General features: G+C 41.0%; 6 protein-coding genes across 9 annotated transcripts; 1 reads left to right on the top strand and 5 right to left on the bottom strand.

The window, feature by feature from the left end:
- Window positions 1–483: 483 nt before the first annotated feature.
- LOC114448619 (casein kinase II subunit beta-like) lies at window positions 484–3299 on the bottom strand. The gene is made up of 7 exons (XM_028425681.1): window positions 3173–3299; window positions 2701–2776; window positions 1976–2078; window positions 1775–1890; window positions 1617–1692; window positions 1330–1519; window positions 484–1194 (listed from the first exon to the last, which is right to left on the bottom strand). Exons 2-7 carry the CDS (start codon window positions 2770–2772, stop codon window positions 1104–1106), a joined length of 648 nt encoding a protein of 215 aa, XP_028281482.1. The 5' UTR covers window positions 2773–2776; window positions 3173–3299; the 3' UTR covers window positions 484–1103.
- Window positions 2758–8217, top strand: LOC114448618 (uncharacterized). Of its 2 annotated transcripts, none has more exons than XM_028425680.1 (9): window positions 2758–2864; window positions 5260–5794; window positions 6162–6488; window positions 6562–6837; window positions 6924–6974; window positions 7059–7238; window positions 7309–7356; window positions 7448–7501; window positions 7590–8217. In XM_028425680.1, exons 2-9 carry the CDS (start codon window positions 5734–5736, stop codon window positions 7598–7600), a joined length of 1008 nt encoding a protein of 335 aa, XP_028281481.1. In that variant the 5' UTR covers window positions 2758–2864; window positions 5260–5733; the 3' UTR covers window positions 7601–8217. The 2 variants fall into 2 exon arrangements, with proteins under 2 accessions (XP_028281481.1, XP_028281480.1); XM_028425679.1 differs by having other exon boundaries at window positions 7309–7362.
- Window positions 3362–4838, bottom strand: LOC114448620 (allograft inflammatory factor 1-like). Its single transcript, XM_028425683.1, has 6 exons — window positions 4663–4838; window positions 4487–4548; window positions 4314–4380; window positions 4185–4226; window positions 3871–4036; window positions 3362–3716 (listed from the first exon to the last, which is right to left on the bottom strand). Exons 1-6 carry the CDS (start codon window positions 4679–4681, stop codon window positions 3629–3631), a joined length of 444 nt encoding a protein of 147 aa, XP_028281484.1. The 5' UTR covers window positions 4682–4838; the 3' UTR covers window positions 3362–3628.
- Window positions 7983–10335, bottom strand: LOC114448617 (uncharacterized). Of its 2 annotated transcripts, XM_028425677.1 has the most exons (8): window positions 10184–10335; window positions 9700–9957; window positions 9331–9615; window positions 9006–9257; window positions 8675–8935; window positions 8502–8600; window positions 8401–8426; window positions 7983–8296 (listed from the first exon to the last, which is right to left on the bottom strand). In XM_028425677.1, the coding sequence occupies exons 1-8, from the start codon at window positions 10254–10256 to the stop codon at window positions 8183–8185; spliced, it is 1368 nt and encodes a 455-aa protein (XP_028281478.1). In that variant the 5' UTR covers window positions 10257–10335; the 3' UTR covers window positions 7983–8182. The 2 variants fall into 2 exon arrangements, with proteins under 2 accessions (XP_028281478.1, XP_028281479.1); XM_028425678.1 differs by lacking the exon at window positions 10184–10335 and having other exon boundaries at window positions 9746–9891.
- A 962-nt stretch (window positions 10336–11297) lies between these two features.
- cyp21a2 (cytochrome P450, family 21, subfamily A, polypeptide 2) lies at window positions 11298–13892 on the bottom strand. The gene is made up of 10 exons (XM_028425966.1): window positions 13779–13892; window positions 13471–13662; window positions 13301–13390; window positions 13066–13220; window positions 12822–12917; window positions 12566–12676; window positions 12386–12472; window positions 12216–12299; window positions 11970–12083; window positions 11298–11884 (listed from the first exon to the last, which is right to left on the bottom strand). The coding sequence occupies exons 1-10, from the start codon at window positions 13879–13881 to the stop codon at window positions 11678–11680; spliced, it is 1239 nt and encodes a 412-aa protein (XP_028281767.1). The 5' UTR covers window positions 13882–13892; the 3' UTR covers window positions 11298–11677.
- Window positions 13893–14199: 307 nt separating this feature from the next.
- tnxba (tenascin XBa) lies at window positions 14200–20927 on the bottom strand. Of its 2 annotated transcripts, none has more exons than XM_028426394.1 (15): window positions 20810–20927; window positions 18616–19808; window positions 18418–18516; window positions 17150–18325; window positions 16946–17068; window positions 16659–16802; window positions 16452–16571; window positions 16226–16381; window positions 16036–16145; window positions 15804–15957; window positions 15377–15528; window positions 15201–15297; window positions 14952–15113; window positions 14693–14856; window positions 14200–14614 (listed from the first exon to the last, which is right to left on the bottom strand). In XM_028426394.1, exons 2-15 carry the CDS (start codon window positions 19697–19699, stop codon window positions 14516–14518), a joined length of 3840 nt encoding a protein of 1279 aa, XP_028282195.1. In that variant the 5' UTR covers window positions 19700–19808; window positions 20810–20927; the 3' UTR covers window positions 14200–14515. The 2 variants fall into 2 exon arrangements, with proteins under 2 accessions (XP_028282195.1, XP_028282196.1); XM_028426395.1 differs by lacking the exon at window positions 20810–20927 and having other exon boundaries at window positions 18616–19313; window positions 19497–19506.
- Between the last annotated feature and the right edge of the window lie 1612 nt (window positions 20928–22539).

Here is a 22539-nt window from a genome sequence, read left to right as displayed (position 1 = left end):
CAGTAATTTATTTGTAAAGTAGGAAGTGTTTTATGTGATTTGATGTACTGTGACGTTTCGACACAGGCTTCCACTAGAGATGTCACTGTTTAATACTATCAACCAAGTTTGTAAAGCCTTTTTACCACATAGTCCGAGTAGGATGCTCTCTCACTTGCTTTTTTTTTCCCTGTAGAGGTTGAATGTATGGCGCCCTTTTTAGATAGCATAGATGATGGTTGTTAGCAGACATTTTGTTTATTAACCCAGAAAGAAGCCATTGGTATTGTAGCTACCCTGGACAAAAAACCCACTATCTCTCCCAGATGAAGAAGTAGAATTTCACTTTAAGGAAGAGTAGTTTTTAGACAATGGAAAATATTGTTGCTTTGTGACTTATCCCTGTCTTTTTATGAAAAAAATAAAACATGCATATATTGCATTATTTTGTTGGATTTTTTAAAAGTGTGAAGCATTCGGCGCTAGAAACATGAGAGATCACGGTAAGAAATAAATATTTAATCCCATTCATAGCAAGAAAAACATCAATCAGTCTATATGAAACTATACATACAGAATTTTTAGGAAAATATTGTTAGTTATATCCACAATCAATAAACATACACAGCCACCAAAAGAAACTTAACAAAAGCTAAATCAAACTTCCACTTAAATGTTTAAGATTAATTTTATCTTTATGTCATCAAAGTATATGTTCTTAACGTTAAATTATTTGTTGCAATGTTTTCTTTTCTCTGGGCTCAGACTCCCTATTTTTACCTGAAAAATGGAACTCTTAACTTAGCATTTGTCAGCCCTCAGTAGCACCTGATCGCATATTGCATACCAGCTGGTAGAGGAAAACCATTGCACATTCCAATGCTTTCTATTAATATACAAAGCAAACTGAAGCTTTCATGATCTCTGATTTGAAGTCACTTTAAACAACCCTAACATGCAGAAAGACTGGCAAGAATTAATGTTGAACACTGTATCAGGAGATTAAAGAACTGATAACATGTTAGAGAATATATCCAATCAATTGGAATAACTGTACAGGCATTTATTGAGAATATAATCCTTTGCTTCCTACATGTCAACAAAAAAGTCTTTGTAAAAGAGTTTTATCGAATTGTCTTTACAGGGCTTTTAAAACTGGATGCAGCCTGAAGTTGGAGTTGGTAAGCCATTGGATGAATTTTGAAACCATATAGCCTGCAAAAAAACAGACACACAATCACTTCCTGGACTTTAAATGTGTTAAAATTGTAACCTCCCCAAACCCACTTAAAACTATCTTACATACAAAAAGGTGTGTTAATGTTAATAATATATAACATAAGAACAAACCTTGGCACAAACTGGTTGGCGGGTCTCTTGGGACGGTACTCTGGATGCACCATAAACAGCATGTGAGGGAACCCTGTGCCAAAGTAGGCTCCATCTGTGGGGTGGTGTCTGGAGGATTTTGGGGTGTACACATCCATACACTTTGGGCAATACAGCTTCACCATTGCTTCCCCTGGGATGTCTGACAAACCTAAATTGACAACAGAGGAATGATAAAGGGTAAAAGTTCATGTACAGCTGAGTAAGAGAGAATTGTGAATGTGGAGATCCAGAAGTGTCAGACTCACCAATAGGAAGCATTGGCTGATTCTCACAATAAACTCTGGGGCAATATCCAAAATCCCCTTGTTGATACTTCTCCAACTATAGAGAATATATCAAAATTCAATGCTGGCAAACCTCACTGGATAGCATTCAACACCAAATTCATTAAGTAATAACCTACCATCTGTGCAATGCCTCTGTTTGTGAGGATGTAACGTGCATGTATGAGGCCATAGAGCATCTCTGCTGCCTGTTCTATTAAGTCGCTCTGGTTTGGATTGTCTTCAAGTTCCTCATCTGTAAAGAAGTGATGTAGGAATTGAACCATTGTTACTGATCCATCTAATTTATGTGAAAACTGCTACCTACAAAATAATCTTACCTGGCTCTAAGTCAAGAATCATGTCCAGAGCCTGGCGATAGTGAGGCACCTGCTCATTCAAACCTGTCAGGTTAAACTTGTCCTGTATGTAGTCTTCATCAACCTATAACAGAGCCGCAGAAGATAATCAACTGGCAGTAATTACTGTTGCAGCAGCACATTGCACACTGATGAGGAAGCACTGCACCAGAGCTTAACAGGATTAACTACATGCTGCCAGGGAAGATAGTAGCAAGTTAAAATTAGAAATGGATTGTGAGAGTTTACCAGGCGGACCAGAGCTTATAACACACTGATGCCGACACAGTTCCTGGTAGCTTTTATAAGCACTTTTACTTTTAGGGAAAAGGCCCTGTGATTTGTATGTGGAATAGATTCATTACCACCAGCATATGGAAGTGGCCCCAGCAGTAAGCTTTATTATTCATACAAGCAAATAGGTCACATTTAAAAAACTGTGTTCAGAAGTATAAGAAAATATAAACAGTCTCTAAATTGTGCATTAATGGAATACATGTTGGGAGTTGAGCAGCTTGAACTTGCAACTGAGTTGAATTACTGCGAGAAAAAGACAGCCGTTGATCGATTATATCATATTTGTTTTGTTATTTACCGTATATTATATTTGTATGTTTGTGTTTATCTAGATAATGTATCTTATGTGGGGCAACACGTGCCTTTAGTGTGTGCATCTTAAGCCACAATTGCAGTGGAGCTTAACTGACCTCACAGAAGAACTCATTTCCTCTGAGTCCACAGAACCAGGATATCCAGGATACCTCCTCTGAGCTGCTCATCCTCCTGTCAAAACAGCGCAGAGTTGGCAGGGAACCATTTTACATCCAGAATTAGGCAACTGATGACAACCGGAAGTTACAAAGCTTAATAGGTTAGTGAGCTAACTTTACAAAAGAATGAGTTTAACATTTTATTGAACCAACACATATGCCATAACTTGAATCTGATACACATAAGGCTTGAGGAGCAGCGTGGTTTAATTCCGCTTTGCCTTTGCCTTGCCTCTAAAACCTGCTACCTACGTTAGCTTTTAATTTACGCGCTAGCATGCTAGCTAACCTTCCTGTTAATCTGTTAAACACAAAGATAATGTTGAAATTAATTACTGTTATGGCAGTATGATTTAAAGTGATTGATGGGTAGGAATAAATAACCTAACAGAAAGTAACATTCACTCACCTTTGTATATGTTAAGAATACATCAATTTCAACGCTTTGCTAGTTTTCCTTATTTCCTGGATGACACAGAGTGTTTTCCGGTTGCCCGGAGATTTCAAAATAAAGGTTGACATGACGCATGTTGCATGTGTTTCCAGAGTAAAAGGAAGTGTGTCGCAACACACAGAACACCAAAACAGAAACATAATATAATATTCTTTAAACGTTTTAATCTATTTATAACAAAGCGATGAAAACATGAGATCTGTTATTGTTTTTTTGTGTGTTGTATCACTGTGTTTAAACAGGCTGCTGTAAGGTGTTACCCTATTTATAGCAATCACCCATTTGCATTGAAGGAATTAGCAGCAGCTAAACTAATGTTACTTTTATGTACATTCCATTACTTAATAAAACAATAGACATTTCACAATATGTTATTTCATATTGATTGTTGGGATGGGATGGAGAGATCCTTCAGGGCAGGTCTGAAAAGGTTTTACGAGAAGGTGGTCCCACATCTTTCTGCTCCTGCTCCTTCCCCATGCCTTCAAACATCAAGATCCTTTAATAAAGAAAGTTCTGTTAGCTGCTTTACAAGACAATCAGGGCATCAACTCAAACATTTTTTAGGTCTTTTAATACCGTGATCCAACCTTGACTCTTCCTCTGTGCTCTGATTAAAATAATATTATTAATAACAAATAGGTCATACTCACAGTTTTAGGATTGCATTTCTTTTTCCCAGCATCATGTTCAGGAAGTCATTGTAGTTGATAGTGTCTATTGCTGTACTCCCAACCACCTCTGCCATCATCTTTTTCAGCTCTAGGTGAGTCTTGGCCAATCCAAGTTTTTCCAGCATTCTTTTTAATCCCATCATATCTAAAATGTTTTAGAATTAACAGAAGAAATAAACAATATCTGCTTATATGTATAACACATGAAGACATTTTGCCATAAGTAACGTCACCACTGAAAACGGAAGTTGCTCATTGTTGCTAATAATACTTCAGTACAGGTGCAGGTTTACCTATGTCTCCTTTGTCGTTCAGGTCAAACTCCATGTATTTCTCTGTAATACAGACAAATATCATACCAAAGTTTATGACTGTGCCTAAAATAATAATCAGTGATTAATTAGATGTCTTTGAATACACACGTTTAAACAGTTCAAGCTTTGAGGCCAGGTCTTCCTCCTCTGCATACTTAGGATCTGAGAGAAAAGCCTAAAATGTGACAAATACATGATAGAATAAATGTTTCTCTCAAGTGAAATAAGTTTGTGTAATCAGATAATTTTGCCTAAAGGTATAAATTATTAGTTCAGCTCACATCATTGATAGAGTTCAGTCTTTCCTCCTGTTGAGACTTCAGAAGGCCATATGCTTTACCGCCTGTAACAACAACAACAACAACAACCCACAAAAGCTTACACATTATCTTTAAAAAGAAAACATTGTCTTAGGCTGATTGGATTTAATACCACACAGAGGTAGAAAAAAACATACCTTGAACTCTGCTATCCATTTCTGTGCTGAGAAAATGTGAAACTGACGCTGATGTGTAAAAAGCTGTGGTGGTGTTTCTGTAAATTGACCCAGAAGAGGAAGTGAAGTGACACAGCTTCTGTTTATACTACTTATAGGTTCCTCTGTTGTATATAAAGGGTGCAGCAAAAATATGTCAGAGGTCTGATGCAAATCTAAAATGCACAGGTTGGACTCGATTTCACCATGAAAGGAAGAGACTGTTGTTTAATACAGAGAAGGCAGTCAGCTGATTACAGTAAAAAGTGACACATTAGCACTAGCGTAAAGTTTTAGTTAAGGAAGGAAGATCCTGTAAGCAGAAGTGAGACTTAAAGTGAAACACAGTCTGTAACAAGTCTGTACTTTAAGGCTGGTTTTGAAACATATTTGACTTTTTCCCCTTGTTTTTGGGAAAGCCACACTTGTATGCACTCTATAACCATCTAACAGCCTTGCTCAAAGGCACATCAGTGGCAGAAATCAGATAAGAAATAAGTGCAGATCTTTCACTTCCAATTCCATTTTAAACATATACATACCTGATAAATAACTCATTGTCCTGCCTTTTCTTTACAGGGTTGCAGGGGTCATCCAGCTTATCCCAGCTGTAACAGGTCACCAGTCTATCAAAAGGGCCACACTGAGACAAACAACTATTCCTATGGCCAGTATATTCACCAATTAACCATTCTAAGATGCCAGTGAACCGAGTAGGTCCCACGTGGGCCATCTCCACACAGAAGGACCCCAGCTGGCTCACAGGTTTAACCCTTCTCTGTACCTTCCCCCAGCACCGCCATGCCACACAGTAAGGGCCAAGTATACAGTCCAGCCACATTGCACCTTTGTGAGCAGTGGTGTCATATTCAGTTTTTGCCACATGGTGGCACTGTGGATCACACAATGAGGGAAACAAAAAAAGGAAACACTAACAGGCAGGTGGTTTCATATTGAGACTTCTGTGTTACTTAAGGAACTAAGAACTGGTGGAGACACACTAAAAAAGGTAAAAGAGAGAACCATCCTTTGTCTCACTGCATTGCACAGAGAATGGAGCAGCACTTTACCCAGCTTTTATTTATTCTGGTGATTGTAACATCTGAATGCAGAGGTGAGTGTGTCAATGCATCATTCTTGTTTTAAATCAGATTGTATTTACACCTTCATTTTAATAATTAACCCTGTACATCCTGCACCTCACTGCACTTCTTCTAACTTCTTTATTTATTATTAGGTATTTATTATTACTATTATCTGTTTTTATCTGTTCTATAGCTGGCCCAGGCAACAGTTTTCGTTCTTCCATGTTCTTAACATGTCGAATGACAAAAATAAAATGAACTTGATTTGACAAAAGGTGTTCAGAATAAATGCTATAAATCTGCTTTGCTGCTCTGACTGAATGATGTATTAGGCATGATATGTGCTTATTACGCTGGTTATACTTCACCTGTCTATATATAACCTTTGCTTTAAAGTTGTCTCCTCAGTGACTGAAACTGTGTCAGCTTCTAAAGAGGAAGATGTAACTCTCTCCTGTTTAAATTCAACTCTGGTGGAACCAAAGAGCTGCTACAGAGTCAGATGGATAAAGCATGGCGCAGGTACCAGTCAGGAGAAGGTCCTCTCTCTGTGGCCAAAGAAAGTCAGTGCTGACTATCATGCACAAGGGGAATCTGATATAAAAGGACAAAGTCGCCTTTTTCTAACAAAGTTACAAAAATCTGATGAAGGCCGGTACAGCTGTGAAATATGGCGAGGATGGGACCTTCTACACATCAGGAACATATCTCTAAAAGTGAAAGGTAAATATATCTCATCTTTCATTTATGTCTTTATTTTGTAATTACATGTCACTTTTATGCTGTGATGTTTCAGACTGCAAAGCCCTTCCACCAGTGGAAGCAGAGCCCTCTACACCTGTCCACCTGAGCTGTCCCTTTAACACAACACTGGGACAGCAAGGACTCTACAACGTCTCCTGGGCAAAGCTGAGAGGAGATCACCCTATGTCTGTGGACTCTAACAGGGTTGAAATGAACGGCACATCACTGCTTCTCCAGTCTGTGAATACCACTGACAGTGCTTGGTACAGATGTAGTTATATGTACGGACAAACCTGGCGCTGCTTTGACATCAAGCTGCTTGTCCAAGGTCAGATTTTTATTATATTTGGTTTTATTAACAGTAACACATGATGACATATAACTCATGTACCTTTTCATTTTCTTTCAATAAAGTGAAACATGCGTTCACAACCATCCCAGTTATTGCAACACAAACTCAACAAGGTGTGTATGTAAATACATGCTTCTTATCAATATGCATAATTTATGTCTCATAATTGTAACTGTCCTTCCTGTCTCCCTCCACAGTGACGGCCAATCAGATTGCTGGGACTGATGAGCAGGAGCGGAGCAATGACGTGTTGGCTGCAGTTGTGGCATCAGTCATTTCTGGCATCATCCTGATTGCTGCACTGGCGGGACTGTTCATTTACAGACGCAGACGTGACAATCAGAGAGCCAGGCTGCAACCCCAGATGCTCACCACAGGTTTGAATGTTCTCTGTCGGTTCTCTCGGTTATCACATGAATCCTTCTCATGTTGTTTCTTGTCAATCAGGTTGCATTGAGGACGGTTACGAGCCTCTGAATTTGGTATCATCACGTGGTGATTGCAAGTTATTTCCTCATTGCCTTCTTTAGTTTTCATGCGCCTGGCTTTGTGCAGCCCTTCACTGAGGGTTCTCTTTATCTTGCAGATGCTCAGAAAGTCAACAGTATATACAGATTTCCAGATGAAAGCTTGCATACTTGTAAGTACTGTCATAAAGTCATGGGTACACGTTGGTTTAGGTCATACCATTGTGACATATTGTCATGTTCTTTTTCTCCTTTATGCAGTCCGGCTTTAGTCACTCTTAGACTACTCAAGAAAAAGAAGATTATCTTCATTAAACCCAACTGGATTATCTAATCTGGATGATTTTATCATGTTGAAATGTGCAACCTAAAATCAGAACTAATCATTTAGTCTCGTCAAATGCTTGTATGCAACTTGTGCTGTTTTCTGGATTATCAGTTACTATTGTCGTATTGATCATTTTGTTGCTTCTGTGCTGAATGCTTGCACTTAAAATAACTAGAAGTGAATATCACAATACAGAGAAGAATGTGCAGTTATACACTTATGTTCCCGTGTTGAGCTGCAGATTTTCATCCACAGGCAGATGTGGCAGATCTATATGGATCAAGTTTCAGTTTCCTTAAACACATGGTTAATAAACTGCTAAAGGCTAAAACAAACAGTTTCTTTTTATTAGAGAATGGATGAATAGCAAGGGAATTTGTAACATTTAGAGCGAGAGAAGAAGAAACAGTAGGACAGGAAGTACATTCATATATATAAACAGGTGTGACCCAGCATGTTTTTAGATCCAGGATTTTTCTATATTGTGTAATTTTTTTTTTCCAAAAAGCAAATGAAAAATTTCACTCTAATTTACAGCCTGCAATAAATGATATAAGCTGGTTGTTGTGGTTGTATCTGTGTTGCTTTGTCTCTGCTGTTGTGGTTCCTCTTCAGCACGAATCACTTCATAAACATGAGTCTGTGAAAAAGAACTCTGCTTAGTTAGTTTGCACATTTATTGATTAATTTGCACATTTGTATGCAAAATATATTTTAGTTTGCTGTTTAGCAGCATTGTCTTACCATCCCAATACTTGACTGTTCATTTGCTGCAAACAGAAGAAGACAGGCATCAGAACAGTGTAACTGCAGCTCTTACATCAGCGCTCCACCTCTTTCAGTACCTGCATCCTTGTTGTGCTTCCTCTTCATGTAAACCACTCCAGCAGCCACACATATCAGGAGGCCCAGAGGAAGCACTAACCACGCAGGGGTTTGCAGCGCTGAAAGCAATAAATCAGGACTCATAAATATTTTAAAGTTTGCTTAGGAGGAAACGCAACAAAACCATACTTACGGTTAACAGTGCGCCACTTCTTCGATGCCATCAGAGCCCCCTCTCTGTGCACAGAGCAGGTTATTTCATCCCACCTCTTTAACCCGTCTGGGAGAAATATCTCCTTTCTTAAGGTGTTATTGACCTGCATTAATCTGCTCTGCAGGGCTTTCTGGTCACCTCCAGACCAGCTTAAATTGAAGTCTTTGTCACATTCTTTTGCACAAGTAAGCACACAAGTCAGGTTGAGATATTCTCCGTCTGGGGCAGACTCTGCAGTAACTAGAGACACAGAAGGTGTGAGTATGTGTGATAGTTTGAATTGATGTTGTGTTTGGGCTCTTACACTTACCATCGAGTGTGTGCAGCCTGATTTTATTGAGCACACTATGCTGACCTGTGGCTTCTGAACACTTGTAATCTGCAGCATGCAGTGCAGTCAGTTTGCTAATGACCAAGGAAGTGTCTTGTGGTACCATATCGGATGTGATGTCATGCATCAGTGGCTTTTCACACTTTGCCCACTCCACTCCATAAGAGGAAGTGTGGCCACAAGATAGTGACACTGACTCACCCACTGCACCAAACACTTCCTGTAATCCATCTACAAAAGAAAGCACCACTGGTTATACTTACATTAAAAAAATTGTATTTTACTTTGCAGGGCAGTTTAGTACCTGTCACAGTTGTTGTATAGACGCTGGTGGCTTTAATTTCACCATTCTGAGTTAGATGGCACTGCCATTTTCTGTGATGATCCGTTTGTTTTTCCTTTATGATCAATTTAGAGAAGCAGTCTGATGAATTTTCGAATGTAAATCTGTCTCCACTTATTGGTGTATCATCCTCAGCGCTCCACTTAATAAGGATCTCTTTGTTTTTACAGGGGACATATCCTTTAAATGTATTGAGGATGCAGTGCAGCTCTATAATGTCATCCTTACGAGGTAAACTCTCAGTCACTGTTAAATAGAAAATAAAAGTGAGCACAGTGTTGTTATCATTTACCAAAAATGAAGGAAAGACACTAACAACACGTCGCTTACCATTAAGAATCTGGAGTGAAACATTTGAAATGTGTGTTCCACTCACACAGGAGTACAGGCATGCATCGTCCAGCACAGAGTGAGTGATCTTCAGAGAGCAGTCCCACAGCAGGACGTGTGTGCGGTCCTCTGCCACACTGGCAGTGGTTCCATACTGCCCGTACTTCAGCCAGTTAACAGAGGAGCAGGATTTAATAGAAGGTATACCACAAGGCAAAGTAACTGTGTCCCCTTCTAAGGCAAACATCAGCAAGGGCTCTGTTGGAGATGATAAAAAAATGGATGTAAGTAAATGCAAATACTGTACATCCTGTTCTATGACTGATGAACTGAAAATCACACAAAGCCACCAGCAGATGAGGCACAGTGTACTGACTGAACCAGTGAATCCAAATATATATTCATAACCACAGTTCATATGACAGTTTTGGTTGGTTTATTAAAAGGGTTTCTTTAAAGTTTTAGAGTTAAATGTGATATTTACCAGCTGTAGGAGGTCCAGCTGAAGCCCAAGTAAGAAACACAAGACAAAGTCCTAACAGAGAAGGATAATTCATCCTTCTCTCAAAACACTTCTTGATTTTTCTTGCTTATTGCTTAATCCATCTGATAGCAGAAGTTCCTGAAGGAAATGACACAGACACCTTATTTGTAAGTTTGAGGCCAGCTCTGTATGAAAACTCTTTATGTGTGTGTGTGTGTGGGTTTCCTGTTTGTCACATGTTTGAGTAAAACTTTCTATTATCAGATCATTTAAACACACACTTAACCCCTCAAGATCTATGGGTGTTTTTGGGGACTTTCCTCACCTGGCATTCTTTGTATTTTACTGCTCATTAAAACTAGACAGTTAAGACAGTAAAAGTACTGTCTCTGGTGTGTTTGGTGTTTGGCCACTGGATGGTGCTGTCACACTCAATGAGACATATTGTCAGTGTTCTGAGTCAGTTTTAATCAGGGTGGAGAATAAAGGAGGAGAAAGAAAAATAAATATGCACTTCAAATGATTGTTATCATTTATTATCTACACACGATTCTACAAACTGTAAGCAACAAATGAGTAGCTCAGAATCAATTCACAGGTCTTGGACATGCAATAACTTTGTAGGGCTTGACTTTGAGCACAACACTGGCAGCTCCCCTCAGGTCAGGCAGGCAGGAGGCTTTGCTCTCAGGAAGGGTGAACTGAAAATCTCTCAGCAAGTAAGCAGTGAACAGAAAGAGCTCCATCTTGGCAACAGACTCCCCCAGACAGAGCCGGGCCCCCCCTCCAAACGGGATCAAGTCACGGACAGAGCCTCCGCCTTCTCCTCCTCCCAGAAAGCGCTCTGAAGGGCAGAGAGACAGAAGGCCTTTATTTGAATGGCAGAGCCAAGTGAAAGGAATGAATTTCACCTTTTGGAGCAGTACCTGGTTTGAAGCTGTATGGTTCAGGCCAAACTGCTGGATCATGGTGAGCTCCAAAGAGGTTAGGAATAATGACGGTGTTCTTAGGGATGAAATAACCTGCAATACTAAACAAGTGCAAGGCATCATACATAAAGCAAACATACATTAAGTAATGTCCAGATCATCAAATCATCAGTGTGCTTGTGTCTTCTGTGTGTATCTCTAGTTGTTTTGGGTGTATTTATGTTTTCCTGGGTTTTGACCATGGTTCCAGTTTTAGTTCCTTCCTTTGGATTACTTACACCTTGGTTTGGTTGATTTAAATTTTTTACTTGATCTCTTTTGTTTGTACTTGGTTTTTGGACTTCTTTTGTATTTTGTTGGAGGCTTTATTTTAATAAAGCTCACCTTTTGTTGAATACCTTGGTTTTTTTAGTCTGTTTGGGTCCTATCTGAACTCTAATCGTAACACTCAGTCAGCGTCATTGCTTACTTGCCGCATGCATCTGGTGTTGGTTACTGACAAAGCAGTAATTTGCTGCAAGCTAGCCAAATTATCGACCACCCACCAATAATAAACATGTGCCTTTTAACACACACTGTTCTCTCTTTGTTGCAGCTGAGCTGACCTGCTGTCTCTGATGGCTCTGTGTGGCACTGCCAGAGGGGCGACTGGCCTGAGTCTGAGCACCTCACTGATGAGAGCTCGCAGCACAGGGAGTCTGTGTCTGTCACTGTATTTAGGGTATCGTCCCTCTAGCACAGTGCACAGCTCCTCATACACTCTGGTCTGGACCTGAAGACAAAAATATGAGAGTAAGGAATATATGATGAACATCAGGGTTTGTAAATGTTGAGTCTTTGTAAAAGGTTTGCTGTGCCTCTGGTCTGTGCAGCAGGAAGGCCACTGTCCAGTTCAGCCAGGCTGCTGTGGTCTCTGTTCCACCAATAAGAAGGTCCACAGTCGCCATGTGAACATGAAGATCTGTTAGGAGCTGGACACAAGAACCATTTAGTTTCTGAATTCCGTTCTTAAATCCTTAAATTAAATCTGATCTATCAGAATTATCCAGCCCATAATTATAAATTAAAACCCTTTTATCCTTGTATTTTCTGGATGAACTCACCTCTTCATTTTCTGTGTTGTGATGCTTGTCAAGGCCCCGAAGGAGGGACCCAGTGATGGCATCCTTGTTTTCTATGTCTTGTGACTGCACATAAAATTATGATAAAAATATAGCAGGGGATGTATTTAAACGGTTGTTGATCTGTCACCATGTGTTCTGTCAGTGCTAACCTTGTAGTCATTAAGGTGTTTTGTTATGATTTCATCTCTTCTGGCCACCTCTTTCAAAAGCCGGGAAAACACAGGATTGGGTAATTTCTGTGACAGAACAAATGACATAATATGAGAAATCTCATTCATCTCAATCAAATGTGTTTGTGATTTATATTTGTGATCTAAATATTTACTGACTCTGAGCAGAGGGAAGGAATCCAGTGCAGAAATCCAAGAGGAGCCCCAAAGAGCAACAATCTCATTGAGACAGCTGTGCAGCTGCTGCAGCTCTGCAGAGCTCTTATCATACTAGAAAAGAAATCGAACACACTGTCCATTAACATAAAATAGTCCATTTATGAAGGCACTGAAAGCTTCTAAAAAAAGGAACATAAACAAGCGGTCTGCCACAACCACAACTTTTGTACCTAACTGCAGGAGACAGGATACTCACTTCTTTTCCAAACGCCAACGTGGTGATGACATTACTGGCTGCTACTGTGAAATCCTCTGAGAGATCCACAGCCCTGCCTTGATAGTCAATCAAAACCTAAACCGTGAACAAACTCTGCTTTATCTGTTTATGCGATCATTTTGGAAACATCTGGTTTGCTCTGCGGATCTCTGCCATCACATTACAGGTTATTTATGTAAGAAAACAAACTGCTGCTGAACAATTTGTTCCTTGTTTCTTGTACCTTTCGCAGATGCAGTGCCTGTCTCTCAATAACGTTGTGCAAAGACTGCTGGTAGCAACGCTGCAAAGCACTGTGGACAAGTCGACGATGTGCCTTCCATTCCTCATTATAGTCCCCCAGAGAGATGGTGTGCCCTCCCCCAGAGACAATGTTACCTGATGCAGTGAGGAGAGGTCAGACAACACATACAGTAAACAGTTAGTAGCAAAATGGCCAAGATTAAAAAAAAATTAACCTGTGTATGAAACTGGTCTCCCAGCAAAGTCAGACCACTTCTTCACTAATGCTTCTCGTATGACTTCACTGCTGTTAAGCACCACCATGGCTGGAAAGAGTAGACATACGCATGATAAAAGTTACTTTTGTTGATGTCTTTTGAAATTTTATAAAAATTACTTAAATTACTTGTGTTTCCACATTTGAGACGATAAATCTTTCCATAGCGCTGTGCTAGATTGGTCAGGTGAATTGGTAGATGGTCATGTGTCAGTTCCATCATGTTGCCAATGAGGAAGAAGCTGGGGGGTCCTGGGAGGGAGGGAGATGAGGAGTGAGGAAGAAATTGATGGAGATACTGGAGAAGTGTAGATTTAGCTCCTGGGCAGAGTTAAGAAAAGAAAAAGACACAAATAGAAATGAGTAAACTATTCAGTGGTGTACAAGTTCCATGACTGTAAATAGATATAGAGACAGATATTTACTTTCAGACTTACTTTGTTGCACACATTTGTCTCTCTGACCAGATATCCAATTCAGCACCACGATCAGCAGCACAGCTAGGAACACAGCTCCCACCCCGACCACTGATATTTCCATTTTGTGTCTTCTTTCTGGTGTCCCACTTCAAAAAGTGAGTCGGCTGACTGCTCTTTCCTTTTATAGTCGTCTAACAGCAGCTTGATGTGATGTTTTTCACTAAAACTCAGGGACATGTAAATATTTTTAGGTCAACATATCTTATGAGATGAATGCAGAACGTGTAACCAGAGACAGCCTGATAAACACGACTGAAGGGCATGATAGCACATCAGTGCTGACATCACAATCAGTCATCCTGGCATTTACAGAGAGAGAGAGAGAGAGAGAGAGAGCAGGGAATACAGAGAAGGACTCTTCAGACCCACATTAGCCATATTTTATTCAAATGGAGTGAGACAGTGCATATTTAATTACAGTAGTAGTGGGGTAGTGCACCATGTTGGTGCACAAGAAGGTATTAAGACAAAATGCTGATGAAATGGATGGGTCAGGTAAACATTAGAACAGTATACAAAAGATACAATAAACATTTCTCCATTTTATTGTTACATTTCCTATAAAAACAGCTCAAAACATTGTGCACATTGAATCAAATGTACTGTTGGCTGCTGTCACAGCTAGCGGATTATTTCTGTCGTCAGCCGGCCGTGAGATTCACTGTCATCTGTAGCTCCAGTTCTCTGATGGTTCCTTAGCCATGAGTTGCAGGGGAGAACCTGGAGGGCCTGAACTTCATCTCAGTGAAGGGAATAGAGGAGTCTTTACCTTTCCAGTCTATCCAGACGACTCCCTGTACAGAAACAGAAATATTTGGTGAGTCTTACCTACCACAGAAGTTTCCACTGTGTAGCATTTAGATTAATCATACCTGATTGTTACTGTTGATGCCATAAAGACCATTGAGGTTGGCCTTGTAGCAGTTCTTATACCACCAGCCACCCATGTAGGCCTTGGCACAGTGGATCCCCAGAGGATCAGGGTCCTTGTCTCGAGTTGAGAATGGACGCCCATTATGATACCTCATAGAGTCACCTGACAGAATGAACGTGTTGGTATTAATAGATAAATTCATTGCTTCAGTTGTATGCCTGCAAGTCCTGAAGAATGGTCAGGTTTTAAACATGCACCTGCTGTCCCAGTGTAGCCCGACACTGTGAGAGTGTATCGTCTCTCCTCTGAATCAACGGAGAAGTTGGCATAGTGAGCATAAGCGGTGTCATTTCCAGATCGCATATCCACCCTCAGACTCACAGACCCGACACTGGTCAGGTTGTGCAGGAGCTCATTTCCTGGTAGACAAAAAAGGAGAAAGAATGTCATTCAGGCAAAACTATTTTAATGCAAATAATAATCGGAGCTTGCTTGTCTAACTGTACCAAGCCAGAACTCTTCACTCAGGTTTCCAAACCCAGCAGCAAATTCACTCCAGGTTCTGAAGAAATCAATTTTTCCATTCATCCTCCTCTGGAACACCTACAAAACACACAGGTGCACTTTTTAAAATCATTTGTCCACTTCAGAGTTTGACTCAAGTAACAGGGGATTCTCATACAGTCCAGCCGCCTCCATCAGTCTCCATGTCACAGTAGACCCTCACTGCTGGCCCGTCTTTTCCTTGAGGGTAGATATCCACCTCTCCTGACTGCAGAGCTCCATTCAGTAGCTCCTGAGAACACTCAGTAGGGAAAGGGAATCGCAGTTTTCCTGATAGATGAAAGTAAAATGATGATAAGAGAATTGATGAGACATAATATATATTGAGCTAATACAGAGAAATGTATGGCCTTTGGTAGAAGAAAATGCTCTCGTTCCTATATACCTGATTTATCATGTTTGGGGGGGACATGATACTGAAGGGATCTGTATACTCTAGGACAGCTGGAGTAGGTATATGTAGGAGATGACGATGAGCAAAGATTTAAAGTTCTTAGAATTTGACCTTGGATTCACCCTTTATACATTAGCAGAGACTACAATACCTGTCACAAATTCTGTGGTGATGACAGATGTGTAGTGTCCATCTCTCTCGCCTTGAACCACAACAATGTAGCGTGACATGGGCAGCAGTCCCATCAACTTGTACTCTGTGAGCTGACCGGGTTGTTGGGGCAGTGTCAGCTCTAGGATGACTTCCTATAATAATATAAACACATGGAGTTAGTCTCTCTGTGATTGCTTTATTTGTGCCAATGAAGAGGGACCACAACCCACCTTTGTCTCCTCTCCTGCTACCTGATAGATCACTCTGTAGCTGTGATAAATGACAGTTGTTCTCCAGGCTATCACTGCAGAGCGAGCCCCCACCTCACTGGGTTTAACCACTAAAAGTCACAATAAACAAATAAGAATTTATTTTACTAAAATTTGGTGATGTTGCTTCATTTCTTCCCTCTTCACTCACCGTTTGCAGTAGTAAATGTAGTTGCAATGGCCATACTCTGCAGGCTGTCCTTTTGGCTCAGGACCTTGACAGTGTACAGAGTGCCTCTCTGCAGGCCTCTCAGCTGGTGCTCCACTGAGTTTCCTGACAGCATCACTGTCACAGTCACATTAGGAGCTGTGGCAAGATGGAAAATTAGCTTAGTCATTATGTCATCTGTCATTAAAGTTAATGAAGAGACACTCACTCTTAGAGGACTCGTAGCTGATGATGAAGCGGTCCACTTTCCCCAGACTCGGGGTCCATTGCAGCACAGCTCTGGTGTCCGTCACATTGACCACTTGAAGATGTGTTGGAGGAGCAGGCACTGCAGTCAAGAGATATTCATGTTTTTATATTCACTTTTAACAAATATCACCAGACAATGTTTTCAGCAGCTTTCCTGATAGCATACCTGTGGTGATGAGGGATGTGAGTGTGTCACTCTGGGCTCTGCCTTGTGTTGCAGTTACTGTGATGATGTAGGAGGATCCAGCAGACAACTCGGACAGAACAACGTAAGACAGCTGAGAGTCCACTGTCACAAAGCGGCTCTCCCCTGACAGGATAATCACAGCATCAATTAACAATTATTATATGTTAGTAGAAGGAGATATATTGTGTTGTATGTATAAATGTAAAAATAAATAAATTTCTTCTTTAGGCCACAAACTTAATTCTGACCTGAGATGTAGCATGTACCTGTGATAATGTTGGTGTATGTGACCCTGAAGCCTGTGAATGTGGTCTTTGGTTTGGACCAGGAGACAGTAAGAGACGACTCGGTTACGTTGCTGAAAACCATCTCTGTGGGAGGCTCAGGGCCTGGTAAGAGAAACCAGGAGAGGGTTTATTGAATAATAGCTCCAGGTATTGACTTAGGGAGGAATTACTAACAATAATTACCTGTGGTTGAGGTGACTCTGTGAATCTTTGATCTTCTCTCTGCTGCAGAGCCATATATATGCAAGACATAACGCGTGTTTGGTCGAAGGTTGCTGAACTCCACAGAGCGTACGTTACCAGGAACAACCATGGAGATCCTCCTGGTTTCAGCTTTGCCTCTTGACCCTGCAGCCCTACCAGAGGATGTGGTTGTGTTGGTGCTCTCGCTTTGTGTCAGGACTTCAGTTGTGTTCTTAGCCGCTGAGGTCTTTTCAACTCCCAGAACGTCCTCTTCAAACTCCTCATGTTCGTCTTCATCGCCCTCTGTCCTTGGCTCCCTCCTGATGACTGTGAAGTTCTTGAACATCCCCTGTGGTGCTGACCATGTGATAGTGAAGCTGTAAGAAGAGATGTTCACAGCCTTTACAGACCCCAATCCAGATCCACCAGTCCTCCTGGTGTTTATCACAGAGCCATGGACTACAGTTTTGTTCTGGACAACTTTGGTCTCGTCTGATGTTGCAGCGATGGTTGCATTCACTACATACTGACTCTTCAGAGTAACTTTTCCTTTTCCTGTCTTTCCTGCATCCGTTTTTCTGGTGTCAGCAGGTTGCACTGTCACAGTGTCTACTTTCAGTGTGGACTGCTCCTTGCCTGTTCTGGTTTTGTTTGTTCCTGCCACTTTGGAGACAATGGTCACAATCTTAGTGGTGCCATTAATTTTCTTCACAGTAGTCTGAGTTATATTAGTTTGGGGCTCATCTTTCAGTTGGTTAGATTTAGGTTGTGTTTTGCTGGCAGTTCCTACTTTACCAAGCTTGGGGTCAGTTTTTTGGACTGCTTTTTTAGGCGTCAGGAATGTTGTTTGGCCTTTACGGGTCTCCTGCATCCTTTCCTCCTGCTTCAGAAGAAGTTGACCAACAGTGGAGCGAGTCCTTGAGGCAGGTGAAGAACCTTTACTGGTTATTTTCTTCACAGCAACTTCTTGTTTTGTTTGCGTTTTACTGACAGCTGGTTTCATTTTTGTAGCCTCTTTGGCTTTAGTGTCAGTGTCTTTAGCTTCAGACACCTTCTTCTGTTCCTTCTTCTGGAAAAGGGTGTGCTCTGCTTTGGAGGTTTTCTCCTGTGTGTTCTCCTTGCTCACTTGCAGAGTCACTGTCTCCACTGTTACCTTGGCCTTCACTTTGGTAGCCTCTGAAATTACAGAGATTTGAAGTTTGTCAAAGGCTAAATAAAACAGAATTTTGTCAGACTTTTATCACACTGTGCTCCTTGTGGACACTTACTGCAGTCTGGACCTGTGAATCCCTGTTGACAGATGCATTTCCCCTTCTCACATTCCCCATTGCTACTACAGTCATTTGGACAATTTGCTGAGCATGGACCTGGGCAGCAACAACAAGAACCACAATTATTAAAACCAATCTATACTGGGGTGAATCAAAAAATAAAAATATAGTGGTTAAAACACAAGACAACTATACATTTCTCTTTCAGAGAGGACATCTCTTTTTCCAGTCGGGCCACACGTCCTTTCAGGGCGGCCATCTCTGCCTCACATCCCCCGGTGCAGCCACCAGGCACCAAGCTGATCTTGTGAGTCATCACTAGAGGAGCGCCGGGCTTCAGCTTCATCTCCTGCTCCTTTGTGTGCCCTGACTCACAGCCATCACGGATGACCACCTTGATTGGCTGTGAAGGGGCAGGCTTTTCTTTGCTGATGGTGCTGGGAGCCTTGATTACAGCAGTCTGATTGGCCGAGGCTGTGACCTTCTCTTTGTCTGAAGCTGATCCACCGGCTGCAGCAGCTTTTGCTGGCGTTGACGGAACAGATTGAACTTTTGTAGGGGCTGGCTTGTCTTTGGGCTTCACATCGCTGGTGGGTGGAGCTCTAGCAACAACAGTCTGATTGACAGAAGCTGTGGGCTTGTTTTTGGTGGTTTTAGTGCCACTGGCAGACTTAATGGATGTTGACTGAACATTTTGAACTATGCTGGGGGCAGGCTTGTCTTTGGCAGTTTTTCCATCACTGGCTGTGGGAGATTTCACTGAAACAGTCTGATTGACAGACGGTTGGGGTTTGTCTCTGGTGATTTTAGCACTGCTGGCAGAAGCAGACTTTGTGGATGTGGACTGAACATTTGAAGTTCCAGTGGAGGACGGTTTGTCTTTGCTGGCTGAAGGAGAATTAGCTGAAACAGTCTGGTTGACTGACACTACCTGCTTTTCTTTGTTGGCACTCGCTGTAGTAGCCTTTGCTGCTGCTGCTGGATCGTTTTGAATTACCAGTGGACTGGGCTTGCTTTTGGTGGTTGCTGTAGCGTTGACTGCTTGAGGTTTCTGGTTGGCGGGCGGAGTGGGTAAAACAGTCTGATTGACTGTGTTTAGCTTTTGGGTGGGGTGAGCGACCTGCTTGGCAGGGGAAGCAGTGGTTTTTGGTTTTGAAAGGGTGAAAACGGCATTGGATCTGGTCACGTCGCTTCCTGTGGCGTCTCTCTTCTCATTGGTCGTGGTTTGAAAGGAGGGAAATGGTGTGAGAAGGAGGAGAAGTCCTAAAGCAAACAACATTTTGAAGCCAGCGACTGTAGCCAGAGAGCCTGTGGAGGATCTGTATATATGTTCCTGTAAAATTATAAACTCCTTCCTCTATACTTCTGTGGACTTTGCCAGGTTTCTCCTAGGAAAGAAAAAAAAGATCATTTTCTGTGCCCCAATTAGGCCTTTAGTGAATATGTGTGGTCGTTTTTCAGAAGTGGCCATATTAACAAGGTTATCATTTACTGTCTTGAGTAAAATGTCATGCTCCAGCTTTTGAGTCATTGATTATCTCTTACGTAATTTATATGTGCTTTTCAGTAAAACATTTCATTTGGGTGCAACACTGCACCCAACTGAACACTTAACGCTTAACACTTAAATTCCCTTAAGTCTTGTAGCACATTACACACCTATGTCTTGACTGTGACTGACTGTTTAATCCACTTTTACCACACAGTCATTGTGCATTTGCAAGACATGCAAACAGATGAATGGCATGCTTACTGGCACCCATTCTGTAAGTCTAAATAAAGCTGCAGTGTTCCGCACAGCTGTCACTCAACAGCCTGCCAAGCCAAGTAAAATCTAAATTAACGGATTCTGAACAGGAAGGAAGAAAGTGACTTGAGCGGGAAATCCAGAAAGTGTGCGAGTGAGACTATGCAGAGGTAACAGAGCGTCACTGTACAGAACTGTGGGACACTGTACGTCTTTCACTATACAGAAGGTTACATAATCCGCTGCACCCACAAGTCATAAAACTGCTAAAAGAAATGTGTCCAGCCTCGGTTTTAAATCTACAGAAAAAACAAACCCTGCAGCAGATAAACACAGCAATTCAAATTATAGACGTTGCATTAAAGCACATGGATTAGTTGATAAATGGGCTAGAAACTATGAATTATTATACGGCACCAAATAAAAAATGAATGTAAAATCCTTAAAATATACAATACAAGGATCTTTAAACATACACTAAAAACTGAAACTATCAGAACATTTTTCCTGTAACTAAAATAAGATAATGCATATTAACTAACCCAAAAATATTAGGTATTAAGGCCATCAGTTGAGTTCAATGTACAAGTTTCTTCATTCAAATAATGAGCATTAATATCAACTAAACAAAAATGAACTTACCAGGATAATGACTCTTCTCTGGGCGTTATCTTTGTGTTTTTGCCTCCATCTGACAGGAAAGTCTCAGACACAGTCTTAGTGGATGTGATCTGGGAGGAAAGAGGTGAGAGAAAGGACCACCACTAGAAAGGAGGAGAGTGATAAAGTCTGCTCCTACTTAAGGACACCACCCCCCACCCGCCAACCCTGTGCCCCCTTTACCACACCTAGTGGTCCCACTCTCTCAACCACCATGGAAAATATTTGTATTGGACGTACAAAAAGAGTTTCATTTTTACTCAGGTTTGTGTATCAAATATAGCCAGTTACTCTCTTTTGGTTTTATGTTACATGAAGGCAGCACACTTTAAATTATACTAGTGTCTTTGTTTAAATGTAAATTCCATATCTGCTTGCAGTGTAACCTAAATCTAATATTTTACATAATACGGGATATGGCAAACTATATAAAATAAATTGTAGGGCATAAAACACAAAAACAGCCTGCAGCTTTGCTACGCTAACGGCAGTTCTTTTACTGTCTGCTGTATGTAACCTGACTTATGCCAGACACGGCTAACATCGACACACAGTCTTTGATTGAGGGAATCATGATTCAGCTGAAATACGTAGAGCAACACTGTAGGTATTCAGTGCTGACCCTGGGGGACAGGAACCTCTCGCTATATGAATTGGCTGTTTGTTGGGAGTAATGAGATGTAACTACGTGGGAGTTATGTAAGTGACCAAAAATCCACCAGATTTAAGGAATGCTCTGTGAAGGGGCTGCATCGCTGACCATACGGCCACCCACCATCCCACCTTTTGTAAACCGCATAAAGACCAGTATACAAAGGGTGTAGAGCAAACACAGAAAATATAAAAAATATCCATTTATATCACCTATATATTAAAATAAAACACTGCAGGATATGCTGACATGGATTATATTAATATACAAAAACTGTAAGTAAGCTATTTTGAATGACACCTGTGAAACTGGCTAATTCTATCCACAGCGTGGTTGTGAGAGCACACACAGTAGAACTTATTTACCAATAGATATTTTAGTTACAAACATGTTGAGGGTTTCTTGGCATGTACATCATGTTCTGTTGCTGAAGGTCAAGCACCCACAGAACTCTGTTAGAAGGTGTGTCTGACTTCATAGTTACAGTTGAAATCTGAGGTACTATGGATGTAGTTAGAGGTTGAAGATGACTATTTTAATGTGCATAAATTATAATGTAGTAGAAACAATTGATACTCAGATTGCAGCCTAGCTCATGAGGTCAGCTTGTTAGCATTTCACCCTTTACCTGCAGTGACATTTAAGAAGTAGTATGTTGTCAAAAAGTGGAAGTGATATGATAATAATGTACTTATTATAGTTCCAGGTATAAGTCTTGTGGAAACAGCTGAAGCAGTGTGGAAGCTGTATGTGCTTGCTGTATGTTTTGAGAGAGGAGTCGGTTATTAACGTTACCTCAAACATAAGTGTATTTTTCACTTGTTAAATGTAGTTTTAAATGTAGGGGAGATGTGAAAAACGTTACTGCAAAGTATTTACTGTATACTTTATTTCCTTTAATCAAGCTTAATAGAATCCAGCTTTTTTTATTTTTTACATCTAAAAGTCATCTTCATGCTGAGATGACAAACATGTAATTGTCAGTATGGTGTATAGGTGGTCCCTCTCCATCTGTTGGCGGCCTCCCTGGAACAGCTCCGCCTTCCCCACCTCTCCTTTC

The sequence above is a fragment of the Parambassis ranga genome, chromosome 16, assembly GCF_900634625.1.
Source record: "Parambassis ranga chromosome 16, fParRan2.1, whole genome shotgun sequence".
NCBI classification, from domain to species: domain Eukaryota; kingdom Metazoa; phylum Chordata; class Actinopteri; family Ambassidae; genus Parambassis; species Parambassis ranga.
Note: the sequence above shows the minus strand (reverse complement) of the source record. Positions and strands in the feature narration are given on the sequence as shown.

Bases quoted from the DNA above. Each gene is read 5' to 3' on its own strand.
- cyp21a2 (XM_028425966.1), bottom strand. From the start codon at position 13,881: ATGGAAATATCAGTGGTCGGGGTGGGAGCTGTGTTCCTAGCTGTGCTG. The intron at 13,663-13,778 runs GTAAGTCTGAAA...AACTCTGCCCAG, and splicing joins AGACAAATGTGTGCAACAAA to GAGCTAAATCTACACTTCTC. The intron at 12,084-12,215 runs GTGAGTTCATCC...TCTTGTGTCCAG, and splicing joins ACAACACAGAAAATGAAGAG to CTCCTAACAGATCTTCATGT.
- tnxba (XM_028426394.1), bottom strand. From the start codon at position 19,699: ATGTTGTTTGCTTTAGGACTTCTCCTCCTTCTCACACCATTTCCCTCC. The intron at 16,572-16,658 runs GTATGCTATCAG...TCTTGACTGCAG, and splicing joins CACATCCCTCATCACCACAG to TGCCTGCTCCTCCAACACAT. The intron at 15,529-15,803 runs GTATTGTAGTCT...TTCATCTATCAG, and splicing joins CACCACAGAATTTGTGACAG to GAAAACTGCGATTCCCTTTC.
- LOC114448617 (XM_028425677.1), bottom strand. From the start codon at position 10,256: ATGAATTATCCTTCTCTGTTAGGACTTTGTCTTGTGTTTCTTACTTGG. The intron at 9,258-9,330 runs GTACTAAACTGC...TTTCTTTTGTAG, and splicing joins CTATACAACAACTGTGACAG to ATGGATTACAGGAAGTGTTT. The intron at 8,936-9,005 runs GTAAGTGTAAGA...CTGTGTCTCTAG, and splicing joins CAGGCTGCACACACTCGATG to TTACTGCAGAGTCTGCCCCA.
- LOC114448619 (XM_028425681.1), bottom strand. From the start codon at position 2,772: ATGAGCAGCTCAGAGGAGGTATCCTGGATATCCTGGTTCTGTGGACTC. The intron at 2,079-2,700 runs GTCAGTTAAGCT...GCTCTGTTATAG, and splicing joins GAAATGAGTTCTTCTGTGAG to GTTGATGAAGACTACATACA. The intron at 1,195-1,329 runs GTTTGTTCTTAT...GTTTTTTTGCAG, and splicing joins GCCAACCAGTTTGTGCCAAG to GCTATATGGTTTCAAAATTC.
- LOC114448618 (XM_028425679.1), top strand. From the start codon at position 5,734: ATGGAGCAGCACTTTACCCAGCTTTTATTTATTCTGGTGATTGTAACA. The intron at 6,838-6,923 runs GTCAGATTTTTA...CTTTCAATAAAG, and splicing joins CATCAAGCTGCTTGTCCAAG to TGAAACATGCGTTCACAACC. The intron at 6,975-7,058 runs GTGTGTATGTAA...CTCCCTCCACAG, and splicing joins TGCAACACAAACTCAACAAG to TGACGGCCAATCAGATTGCT.
- LOC114448620 (XM_028425683.1), bottom strand. The intron at 4,381-4,486 runs GTGAGCTGAACT...GTCACATTTTAG, and splicing joins GACTGAACTCTATCAATGAT to GCTTTTCTCTCAGATCCTAA. The intron at 4,037-4,184 runs GTAAACCTGCAC...AAAACATTTTAG, and splicing joins GAACGACAAAGGAGACATAG to ATATGATGGGATTAAAAAGA.